Source organism: Herpailurus yagouaroundi, unplaced genomic scaffold (genome assembly GCF_014898765.1).
Source record: "Herpailurus yagouaroundi ecotype Mexico unplaced genomic scaffold, PumYag 253, whole genome shotgun sequence".
Taxonomy (NCBI): Eukaryota; Metazoa; Chordata; class Mammalia; order Carnivora; family Felidae; genus Herpailurus; species Herpailurus yagouaroundi.
Genome location: NW_024412470.1, coordinates 4,159,135 through 4,172,258, shown reverse-complemented (window position 1 = coordinate 4,172,258; position 13,124 = coordinate 4,159,135). Strand labels below are relative to the sequence as shown.

The following is a 13,124-nucleotide window of genomic DNA, read 5'->3' as shown; positions in this document are numbered from 1 at the left end:
AGGGAAATACGCAGGCGTTGAATCATTTATTAGAATTAATGTAAGCATTTGAGAATGGAAAGTAAAATACCCTTCTCGAAAAAGACTTCTCCCTCTTGTTCTTTCTCTCTTTTAAGGAAAGTTTGTTTTATGGATTTTCAAACCGTGAATTCACTATATCTTGGCTCTTTCCCACTTCATTCTTTCTCCCTGTCTTTTGAAAATTTTCTTACCAAAAAAGAATAAAAGCTCAGAGGTAAATAGGATAAAATATAAGCCAATTAATCTAATTCTTTGACTAACCTCACACCATGTTTGACTGATTTAGAGGAAGAGGAGGAGGAATATGACAGCTCAGTGAAAAAGGAGAAATTACAGTCTAAAATTAGTCTTGTGCATTTATCTGTGAAGGTAGCTTATTTAAGTTCTGGCGGCCTCTATGCAGGCAACATACAAGTTTAAATGACAAATCAGTTCTCCTTCTTCGAATTAATTATCTAAATATGACACCTACTGCTTAGGTGTAATTCTACCACTAACTTCATTTAATAAACTATTTCTTTCCCAAGTATTTAGTTAAAAACATCATCAACTAGAAGGAACGTGACTATACTTTTATCAGCACCACTGGCAGCAGCACAGACGGGTTTTAACGAGCTTTCATGCAGTTTTACAAGGTCTCTAAGTAGAACACGACCTTGCTGTGTGGAGTAATGTGAAACCACTTCTGAAATTAAACTGCAACAATGCTCAAAGCAGCCATTCGTACCAAGGCCAAAAAAGTTAATGAACTTTGAAATATATCATATAAACGATTTTGCACATGGCACACTTTTGCTGAAATTCACGATGCTGCCCCAGTGTGGTAGGAGATACGGAACTCTTCTCCCTATTTATAACACTACTTCTACCTACCTTATGTAGTGGTCCTTGCCTATGTTTTCAGTATAATTTAGGGAAACAAAGTAATCGAACTTGCAGTATTTTCTCTTAGGTGTGGTGGGAGAAACTTACGAAATAATAATTCTGAAAATTATTAAAAACTAAAAGATTTTATTAATATGTAATTTATACATAGTCATTATGAATTACTATTTGTATTTTAGCTGTAATATAGAGGAAACATGAATTTACAAGGATTAATTTCCTAGGCTACTAGAAGGGGACAAATGATCATATTTACCTACCAGGAATCAGATGTACGTCCTCTCAATAGTGAGGCCCAGTACCAAAAGGATACCTCAAGTCACACTTGGGGACAATCCCTCTCAATCCCGTAATAATGGCCAGCTGCAAAGACAAGTTACTTTCCCACATTCTCTCGCTCCAGAAAGCAAGATCTCTTGGGCCCAGGGTGGCGCTTAGCAGCAATGTGAAGAAGCATCTGATTCATCCTCGTTCCTGTCTTTAACCTCACGGTGATGATGGGCTTTGCTCTTTGTTTTCCCTCTGGTGTTCGCGTGGTGTGCTTAAGGATATCCTCTTAAGCAGCTACACACAACCTCCAATGTGTGCCTTCTCCTACTTCTCCCTGCTACTGCCCACCAGGTCTCTCCCTTCTCACAGTGTGCCCTGTGAGTGAGTGTAACATTAGTCAGCTGCCTGTGTGGAGGGGGGAAGAGCTGTGAAATGACAAGTTCGTGTAAGAAAAATAAGAACCAGAGATCAGGGTATCTGATTTCTGGTCTGAGACTAACTAAGCTATGTAACCATCACCTAATTTGGCTCTAATCTAATCTCATTTCCTCTTCTGAAAAATGATGGGAGTCAGACCGTTTCAATGACTTCTAAATGTTACAGAGCTAATGCCTTGGGTTGCTAAGTGCGTCAAGAAGAGCTGGTTGAGAGGAGGAAGAAATGTCCGTTTTTATCTACCTTGTGTATTGTGGGTCTATATAAAATTTCATTTGGAAAAACAAACAAATTTAGACATCATTGGATTAAATGATCTCCAAGAGCCCTTCCAGATCTAAAATCGTATCATGGCAGGAGATTTTCTTCCAAATAAAAAAAAATACTCCCAGATTATAGATTTCTTCTGAGTAACTTTTATGTATTTTCAAAACTGCTTGACTGGTATATAATTTATTATTTAAAATTACCTGGAAGAACACAAGACCATGAAGTTCCACTATCGAACCAGATGTCCAAGATATCCTGACCAGGCACATACTCCAAGGCATCAGGACCACCGACCTAGTAAGATAATGTGAAAACACATTTTAATTATGCAAAGATAGCGATATACACAATAAAAAAGCAAAAAGAAAAAGTCTTAAGAAAATAAAAGGATGGGGAGCCAGGGTGACTCAGTTAGTTAAGTAGCCAACTCTTGATTTTGGCTCAGGTCACGATCTCACGGTTCATGAGACTAAGCCCTGCTTCGTGCTTTACGCGGACACAGCAAGGAGCCTACTTGGAATTCTCTCCCCCACTCTCTCTGCCCCTCCCCCACTCTCTCGCAAAATAAATCAACTTAAAAAAAAAATAAGAGAATCAAATGCTTACAACCATTAAATTCACATTTTAAAATGAAATTTCAAACATTTCTAAGTATTTTGCAATTGAGTACAACTGCCTCATTTGTATGTGAAAGTGATTGTGGCCACTTGATTCTACACTTACTAACATAAAGTGTTTTCACTTCTTGAAATGATCTCCTAACTTGGATTCTGTTCATGTGTGATGGAATCAGTCAACTCCAATGCAGATCCTACAAAACCCTGATGTACCAAGTTAGGCACCGCTCTCTCATAGTCAACACCTACATCTGCTTAGTCAACTAAACCCGCTAAAAATCAATCTTGGCCCTCAATAAGTAAACAAATAACCCTCATACTCCACTGCTATATTAACACCAAGCTTCTATGGCTAGGCAAAAACGTCTACTCTCAAACTGCACTGGCTCCTGATTTATAGTGAAATGAACTCATCAACTTTACACAATGACATAAATACTTTTTAACGCTCAAGAATCCCTTGTGTTTTCATTAAGTCATGCAATGCACACGAAGGTTGTTAAATACACACAGAAATTTACCTGCGATAAGACTTCCTGAGGAAGAAGCTGCTCAGGGGGATGAGTCCACCAGACATCGCTGCCATGTTGTTCCACTAGTTTAATAACATGCTCTGTGGTTTGGCTGTTTTAGGTGGGAAAAGGCAAAACTGTTCAATTAACTACAGAGGGTAATAGTGAACATTTAAAAAATAAGAAACAGCTAAAAGAAAAAAAGAAAAACAGAATAGTTATTTTCCCATATCCACAGAATATTTTATTCAAAAATATTTATTGAGAACCTCCAGTATCTTAGAGACTGTCCTAGGAACTGGAAATATAGCAGTTGACAAGACAGATAAGATTCCTGCACTAATGGAACTTACACTGTACGATCCGAGATACCTCCCTCAGAATGCCATGTAAACGAAGTAAGATGATGCACAAAAAACGCAGCACAGAGCCTAATATGCAGTAAAAAGCCAGTAAGTGCACATCAACTGAAATTGACCATATCTTTGGGAAGACACACAGTTATAAATTCTTTGAAAACTAAACTCGGGAAAATTTATACTACATTTTCTCACAGCAGTAACATACTTTTAATTTATTATCACAGCTTTATTGACGTTACAACTTCCTCTAGTTGCTTTCCATGGGTCAGAGTACATGTAATGGTTAAGAGCATGGACCTTAGAACTAGACAGCTTTGGTTCCATTCCTGGCTCTTCCACTTATTACCTAATGTGACCTTGGCTACAGCACGTAACATTTCTGTATCTGTTTTTAAAATGCAGATAATAATATCATCAAGATGGCTATTAAGGATATTAATTAAGCTTATATATATAAAATGCCTAGGACAATGTCTGGCACATACTAACAAGTATTATATAAGTGTTAGTTATTATTCAAACTCATTTTGTGAAGTCAGGTAAATTTAGAGAGTAATTATGTTAACCTATCACCAAGATACAAATCCGTATTAATATTTACAGATTAAGACACACATACAAAAGCTAACTTTTGAATTATGCTCATTTCCACCACATTCCACTAGTTACTAATTCTTAGTAACTAAGCATTAACTACAGGCCCATGAGAGTCAATGGAAATGGAAAGACTAGTGAACGGGAAAAGCTTTACATTCTTTAAAATTGTTTAATGTTTATTTATTTATTTTTGAAAGAGAGTGAGCGCACAAGTGGGGGAGGGAGAGAGAGAGAGAGAGAGGGAGAGAGAGGGAGAGACAGAATCTGAAGTAGGCTCCAGGCTGTCAGCTCAGAGCCCAACACGGGACTCAAATGCATGAACTGTGAGATCCTGACCGAAGTCAAAAATCAAGACTTGGACCTTAACCACAGAGCCACCCAGGTGCCCTGAAGTCATGAGGTTTTATATTCCTGACCCGTTCCTCACTCAGGGTGGTTCACATAAGGACAGGTTTCAGAATACTGTTTGGGAAATATACTTAGGCCAGCATTTCCCAAACCATCTTTGGGGTACACGGAAAACTCCTAACGTTAACACAGACATACCACGAAATAGTCCACTGTGATCACACAGATTTAGGCAACTCTGATGCTGTGTCCCTCTTTGTAAGTTATGCTGTGAATTAACATATTAAGGATCCTGAGAAGTCCTGAAGCAAATGAACCGATCCCCCTTAATTTAACTCAATGCCCTGAAAAGCTTTACATTCTTAATCTGGATCTGATTCTTATTAATCATGACTATGCAAGGGCAAATCATCTACCTCTTTGGGTCTGAAAATTCACAGATGTGTATGAAAAAATTATTAAATTATTTTAAATTATTAAAAAATTACGAAAGTAAAAATCCAATGGGTATTACAAATTATTTAGATAGGCTCAAAAAATTGAAATTTCAAATACCTAAGTTGGTATGCTAGGAAGGATAGACTGAAAAAGTATAATGTTATCAGCATCTATTTTAAAGAAGTTACAAATAACAAGAATGTTAAAACGGGCACAAGTCCATATTTCTTCTAGTCATACATTTTCGATGGACTTTAACAGTAAAGATAAACTTTTGTGATAGGAGACCATAAAAACTTTGTGCAATACCTAGTTATATGACAATATTTAGTTACATATTACTTTTTTATATAGTTTGCACAGAACATTTTAACAGTTAAGAAAATATGAACATACTATAAAAGAAAACCTAAATAACCTAATGTTATTTTTCTAAAGAGATACTAGCAAAGTACATTTACACGTACCCATTATAGTAGACATGATGTTCATACCAATTCTGAAATGTTCATAAAAAAGAATGATTCTAAACATGAGTGTCATTTTGACCCCTTACTTTTACAATGTTATTAGACTGATTTTAGGTAAATGGTAAAATGAAACAGTAAAACCGTTGCAAAATTGTTAGAAATAAATAGGTTAAAAAATAACACAAAACTAAAAGCAAATGGTTCAAGTTTCATATCAACATAGGAAATACGGTACAGCGTATTAGGATTAATATTAAAATAAAAGCATTTATGTATATACCACACATTGTACTTTTCAAAGCAGTTTACACGCACTTTTTTTAAAAGTTTATTTTTTTAAAAAAAATTTTTTTTTTCAACGTTTATTTATTTTTGGGACAGAGAGAGACAGAGCATGAACGGGCGAGGGGCAGAGAGAGAGGGAGACACAGAATCGGAAACAGGCTCCAGGCTCCGAGCCATCAGCCCAGAGCCCGACGCGGGGCTCGAACTCACGGACCGCGAGATCATGGCCTGGCTGAAGTCGGACGCTTAACCGACTGCGCCACCCAGGCGCCCCTAAAAGTTTATTTTTGACACACACACACACACACACACACACACACGCACGCACACACAGAGTTTGAGTGGGGGAGAGGCAGAGAGAGAAGGAGACACAGAATCCAAAACAGGCTCCAAGCTCTGAGCTGTCAGCACAGAGCGTGACGCGGGACTCGAACTCCTGAACCGTGATTATGACCTGAGCCAAAGTTGGAAGCTCAACCGACTGAGCCACCCAGGCGACCCTAAAGCACTATCTAATTGGATCCACAGAAAAACATATTTAGTAGCTCCTGACAGATAAACCCTGTTCCCTGCCTCGGGGTTCCTTAAGTCATGAGCCTTTAAACTAAGTAACACCGGTAATGCCAGGCCTTAAAACTGTCTCCTAAATCATGGTTTGATTCTGTTTTTACTTCTCCCTTCAGCTTCTCTAACTCATCTACAAAGACAACCACTATACCTGTGAATTCACACTTCTATTCTCTTGCCTTGCTAAGCAAAGGCAACAAAGAGTCTTATTACCCATGTGTAATGAAACCCTCAACTGGAGACGAAGTGAGGGAACAGGGCAGTCCCAGGAGATTAGTGTGCTGACAGAACACACACCAAGTCCAAAGACCGGATTCTACCCATGAATTATTAGATACTGATAGGAATACATCATATTTTTCTGAGCTTCAGTTTCTGTGAACACTGGGAACAGCTGTCAGAAAGAAGGCCATATGAACCTTATAATTATAGATGACGCATATCCATTTTAGGAGACCAAATTCACCTCTAATGTGACCGACAAGTTCTTTTTTTATATCCCTAAATAGATAATTCAATGAGGTTTTAGAACTATAACTAAAAATACCAAACAATAAAGATTCCCATTTTGGAACAGACAAGTTATTAAGACAACCGTAAAGTCCCCCCAAGTTTAGTCAACTATCTCTAGTCTAAAATTATAGTTTTAATTGTTATATTTTCTTATGAAGATTAGTAATTCGCTCACATAATCTAACTTTTCAGTGTAAGAAGCATCTTATATACACTTTATTTGCAAATATGCTTTTTTTAAAAACTCATAAGCCTCTTGCTTCAGTGAGGAGGAAAGTTTGATTTTGTTTTTCTTTTAGTTTCCCTAATACTTATTAAAAATGAAAAAAATCACACAATGTCAATCTACACTAATGAAAATAATCCAGTAGTAGTCAGTTTTTAAAATCTAATTTCAAAAAAGCTGTCATAAGTAAAACTACACACTTTTAAAAAAATAAACCAATATTTTCCCTCATAACACATGCATATGAATCTGGACCAAAGAATAATTTTTTCAATGTATTCAAAAGAAATATGAAACATTTTATTTTATTTATTTTTTAATGTTTTATTTTTGAGAGACACACACACACACACACACACACACACACAATGTGTGTGCAGGGGAGGGGCAGAGAGAGGGAGACACAGAAACCGAGCTGTCAGCACAGAGCCTGATGCGGGGCTCAAACTCACGAGCCATGAGATCATGACCTGAGCGAAGCTGGATGATTAACAGTCTAAGCCACCCAGGTTCCCCAGAAATATGAAACGTTTTAAAAAGGGAGAGAAGAAGCTCTGCCTCAATAATAGGGCAAATCTCACTAGTATTTAGAGCAAGACTTGCTTCCCTACATTATGAAATATAAGAATATCATGAACCAAATATACTTTAATAAGCATTATGCTCTGCAACTCAGTTCCGTCTTGAGATCTTACAACACTATATTACATGTATTTTTGAAAACAGGAAAAGATGCTAAAGACAATTCTGGAGCTCGGGGATAAAAACTGAACAAAATTTATGATAAGAATACAGACGTCAAACACAACACCCTCACAATCCAAACAAATCAAAATTTAAGTGCATGGATTTGGTACCACAAAGTAAGAACTTTCTCTTGATTTGTACTCTGAGTCTCTGAATAATCTTAAAAAACTGTGGCAGAGAGTTTTAAAAACACAATTTTCAACAAAAATAAACCTACCCTGGCAACCTACAGACTTGAGGTTAACTATCCTAGATTGTAAAATATAGATTTAACATTAGTTCAAACCAAATCTGGAAGGATAACTTGGAAACAAAACAAAACAAAACAAGTGAATGCTACACTAGTGCTTAAAGGTGGTCATTGTCACTAGAATACTGTAGCAAAAACCTAGAACAGTCCAATGTCCTTGGTGGGCTGCACGGATTGGATTTTCATTCACAGGGAACCAGGCGACCATTAAGAGCTAAGCCAGCATTTTTAATGGCTGTATACTCAGTCTTCCAAAACCAATTTAGATTATTTCTTTCTATCACCATGTTCCTTTATTATCAACTATATGAGACACCCTTATATACCTGTCTTCGTATAAGAGATGTTCATCTTCTTATTTAAGGATAAATATTTTGGAAGTATAATTTGTTCATAATGAAACAAATTATGCTTCAATGAGTTTTTAAAACAATTTTAAACAATATTTGTTTTAAAAACAATAAACGTATCTTAGTGATAGTGAATATTCTTCAGGAAAAAATACAAGGAAAAGTCAAAATCTGTCTTTGGAAATTTAAGAATTCTTCCCTTGTGTTAATAATATCCTATCCTTAACACAAACACATGGTTAACTTATAACCTAAAGATCAGTATAAATTACTGTTGATAAAAGTGGGTGAAACCACTTATCACTACATAATATATGCTTCCATTTTAATGCTGCATTTCATAAAGCAATAAATCCATCATAAAACTTTGTACTTTATGCAAGGGCCTTATCTAAACACATGTATTACGTGTCCCTCCTTAGGTTTCAACCAGTGAAAATCCACTAGGTTGTATGAGCAACTGAAACACCATCCAATCATTCTGAACTTTGATATCGACTGTGCTGAAGGCTTATTTAGCACATTATCAGAAATTAAGCAGCATTAGGATTACTAAGCAAGGAAGAAACCTGCTGTCATTCCACTGTCTCCTGTGCTTTGTCTTTATTAAAGGAACAATATTAAGGCCTATAAGACAACTCTTCTTCTGCAAGTTACTGGAATAAGAATGAGGTAAGAGGCTAAATGTTTCTAATTTATTTACTAAGTTTATAAATTTATTCTAGAACACAGTGAAATGTGAAGGGGGGGATTCTATTTTTAATTTAATCCTACACTTATGTATTATAGGTGACAGGAAACAATTTTGGAGAATTTTTTAATTGAATGATTATAAAATTTTTTCACCAAAATGGTCATTGTTATATGAGCAAGAGGGAGGTAGAGCTAGCACTGAAAGTGAACTGTAAATTCCTTGCCTATTTCTAGTAAATTTCTCATAGGTTCTAGAAATCAAGGGCCAAATTTCCTAAATGCATAGATTATTGTATTAATAGTGAATTGATACAATAATCTGAAACAGAATTTAAAATTTTTTTTTAATGTTTATTTATTTTTGAGAGAGAGAGAGAGAGAGAGACAGACAGAACACAAGCAGGGGAGGGGGAGAAAGAGGGAGACCCAGAATCTGAAGCAGGCTCCAAGCTCTGAGCTGTCAGCACACAGCCCAACGTGGGGCGCGAACCCACAAACCGTGAGATCACGACCTGAGCTGAAGTCGGAAGCTCAATGGACTGAACCACCCAGGCGCCCCTGAAATAAACAAAATTTAACAACTTCTTTTCCTTCCTAGGTAGCAAATGCTTCTAAATGTTACCTTTGTATTATGTTAAAAAGTATTTGTCTTTATTAACTAGGAGTAGATTTCTACCTAAATTATAATGGCATTCTATTACAGATTCAGAAAAATCAATGATGTTAAGGTCAGAAACGCAATTGTATCTTGAGCAAATACAAATGTGAATATGAAGTGCAGATGAGAACATTAATTCAAATCCAAGTTAAACATCAGAGTTTCAAATCTACTAGTCTCTAACCTTATTAGCAATGTGAATCAATCAAGATTTTCTTCTGTGAAACAAGTATACTTAAGACTTGAACTTACAGACTTTGGTCCAGAAAAGCAGAAGGAATGTTCTGGTATGCTTACTGGGGTTATCAAATGTAACAGCAACTCCATGTGGACTGTGTACCAATGTCCAGTGGAGATGCTGTTACTTTTGATGATTACCAACTCACTACAATAGAAAGATCTATCCAAGAAAGACAGAAAATCGTGGTCACTTGATTCTGACTTGATTAAGGAGGGAAAAAGATAAGCCTTCATGCAGTCTTAAAAAAATTACTTACAAGTAAGTAATTAAGAATTAACATCTATCTTCTTACATTAAGTGCAATGTCACACCAAGGAACCAACAGTGGAGGAAGATTAATCTTGGGTCATCACTCAGAAATGGTGTACAGGAAAATGACCTATGAACTGACAGACAATTTGGCTAAGTCTGTCTGTCATTTCTGTAGGCCAATATTCTGTATATCTCTTCTACTTCAAAATCAGAATTCAACTAATATGATGCAAGCAACACAATGGGAGATGCACAGAAAAAAATCTGCAACATAAGCATGTATCGACTGTAAGCAGAAAATAAATAATACCTGATGAAAATCTGCTTGTGTTTTTCTGACAAAGCTCACATTTATTTCACCTGGCTTAGTGACCAATCGACCTATGTACCGTTTTATTGTCATTATTGTCAAATAAACTAATTTCCTCTTCTTACTAATATATACATATGTCCACCTCCATCACTTCAAGGAAATTCCCTAAAAATCTTGTTCTCTAAACACTAAAAAAACCCCAAAAAATGAGGAACAATGACAACGGCTTATACACATTCCTTAAAAGAAAACTGTACAGTGTGGAATTTTAAATAATACCTGTGTAAACTTATGTCAACTTTAAGGTATTAAGGTATCAGCAGTCTACATCTGACCAAGCTCTCAATTATAAGAACAACATGGGCAACACTATTTAGCCCAAAGAGCCTTGGCTCCAATCTGTAATAATACTGACGAAGTCTTACAGTGACTTCCTGGCCTCCAACCTCTAGCTTTTCTTCCTAAAATATACTCTCACTCCTCATGCCTATTTAAGAATTTAAACTGCTTAACCTAGTATTCAAAACTCACTACAATTTGCCCCCACAAACCTCTCTCAGCACTTGACTTTCTAAAACCCCCCTCAACACCGGACAGTCCCATTATGGCTCCTATACATGTGCTATGCTTTCCCTGCTCCACACCCTCAGCTCCTGCTAATTCCTCCACTTGCAAAATGCTTTCCTACCTAATCCTCAAGGCCCTACTCAAATGCCGCATCCTCTGTGAAGAAAGCAAATGAGCTGTTTTATGGCGATATTTGCCCAAGGCAGAACCTGCAGTTCTTCCCTGAGCCATGTTGCCATAAGGTGTCAGGTTCCCCATGAAACAGTGACAGAATGTATATTTCAAATTGACAAAGAACTTCTACACAAAAAACACTAAGAACTACCTAATATGTGGCTATCGATGATTAAAACACACAAACAAACAAACCCACTTTAATCAACATTCAAAAAAAACCCTGAAACACATGCATTCATAAAAGGACCACCTAAAGAAATACTGATAACATTGACGATGAAAACTAGGAACTTTTTACAAAAATTCTGATGAACCCCAAAGTAGAAACATGCAATTCTACGTCTACAGTCTCTCGAACTCCCCATCATTACTTAGTGGCCTCCATGCCCTCAAAAACCTTATTGGATCCTCAAATGATAAAATGTGAAAATATTTATCAAAATGGGCTCAAACTTTTCATTCATGTTAAAACATAACTTAGTAAAATTTCCATTAACCAGATTAAAACAAATTACTCAGGGGTGCCTGAGTGGCTCAGTCAGCTGAGCATCCAACTCTTGGTTTTGGCTTGGGTCACGATCTCAGTTTGTGAGTTCGAGCCCCACGTCAGGCTCCACACTGACAGCCCAGAGCCTGCTTGGGATTCTCTGTCTCTCTCTCTCCCTGTCTCTCCCCCACTTGCACTGTCTCCGTCTCTCTCAAAATAAATAGATTTTAAAAAATTACTCAAAAAAAAAAGGAAAACTTAGGATGTATTCTTAAAAGGAATGATTACTATTTCCCTGTCCACATCTGTTAGTAAAAGCTATACTGAATACCGAAAACCTCCCTAATGTACTAGAAGATAAACTAGCCAGACTGTTCCCTCATGAAAAGCAGGGACAATGTCAGTCTATACACTGCCTCGAGAAAAGTCTAGTGTGTGGATTAGGAAAAAAATCTTTCCACTGTTTAAGTTTCTCTACCCTGCACTATCGACTATGTCCATGTATTATCTTCTCAAAAGAAAAAAAAGAAAAAACCTTAAAGAAAAGAGAAGAAGCAGTTGGGAAGGTAATCATCACTAAAATAAACGTTAGTTTTGTGCATTTAACTATGTAACAGTTTCTTAAATTTTAAAGGATCTATAAATCATTATACAATGTCATTTCTATTCAAACAGTAGCCTGAAGTAAGAGAGGGACTCTGATTCCTAAAGAAAAACTGCATACTTGGATCCCCTCCTGAACGCTGTTCATCTTTGGATTCCTGACACTGGATTCTAGCACAATGCTAGGCACACAGTCAGAAACCATGGATTCCCACAGAAAAACTATCAGAGCCTCTGCTTCTAAGTATCTATACTGAAAAACTGTAGCTGTTAAAATTTCAACCTCATGAAAGGATCTTTGTGAAATTATATTTTATTCCCCCACCAAAGACTGTTATTTTATAATATGTGATTTAACATATATCAGTTCTCAACAGTCCACTAATTTTCTACTTTTGAAGAAAACACAGCTCACGTTAAAATGCGGGGAAAAATTGGGGCACCTGAGTGGCCTGGATGGTTGGGCATGTGACTCTTGATTTCGGCTTGAGTCACAACCTCACGGTTCACGGAACTGAGCCCCACATGGGGCTTTGTGACGACACTGCGGGGACTGCTTGGGATTCTGTCTCTCCCTCTCTCTCTGCCCCTCCCCGGCTTGTTAGCTCTCTGTCTCTCTCTCTTTCTCAAAATAAGTAACACTTAAACAAAATGTCTCCATTTAAAAAAAATGCTGAAAGAAATGCAGAAAGAGTTCTACCTGTTGATCAAGAATTCATCTTTTGTCTTGTGATGAAACACAGGGATTGGAACACCCCAAACTCTTTGCCTTGATATACACCAATACGGCCGTCTGTCCATCGTTTCAACCATGGCATTCAGTGCTGATCCAGGAATAAATTTCACTTTTTTTAACAATTCCTGTAATTGATGCACAAATCACATCCAGAGAGAGTAAGCAGAACATATTTTCCACAACTTCCACTATTTATTCTCATAGCTCTTTATTTTGGATGTTTATAGTCATTTA

The 13,124-nt window shown here is 36.8% G+C and overlaps 1 protein-coding gene across 1 annotated transcript in view; it reads right to left on the bottom strand.

Annotated features, from left to right (window-relative positions):
• The window catches only part of IARS2 (isoleucyl-tRNA synthetase 2, mitochondrial), a 68,778-nt gene that overhangs the window by 19,987 nt on the left and 35,667 nt on the right, over positions 1-13,124 (bottom strand). The window contains exons 12-14 of the mRNA XM_040461005.1: positions 12,855-13,015; positions 3,020-3,122; positions 2,082-2,175 (exon numbers count right to left, since the gene is read on the bottom strand). Of these exons, the coding sequence (XP_040316939.1) occupies positions 2,082-2,175; positions 3,020-3,122; positions 12,855-13,015 (358 nt within the window). The remainder of the gene's footprint in view (positions 1-2,081; positions 2,176-3,019; positions 3,123-12,854; positions 13,016-13,124) is intronic.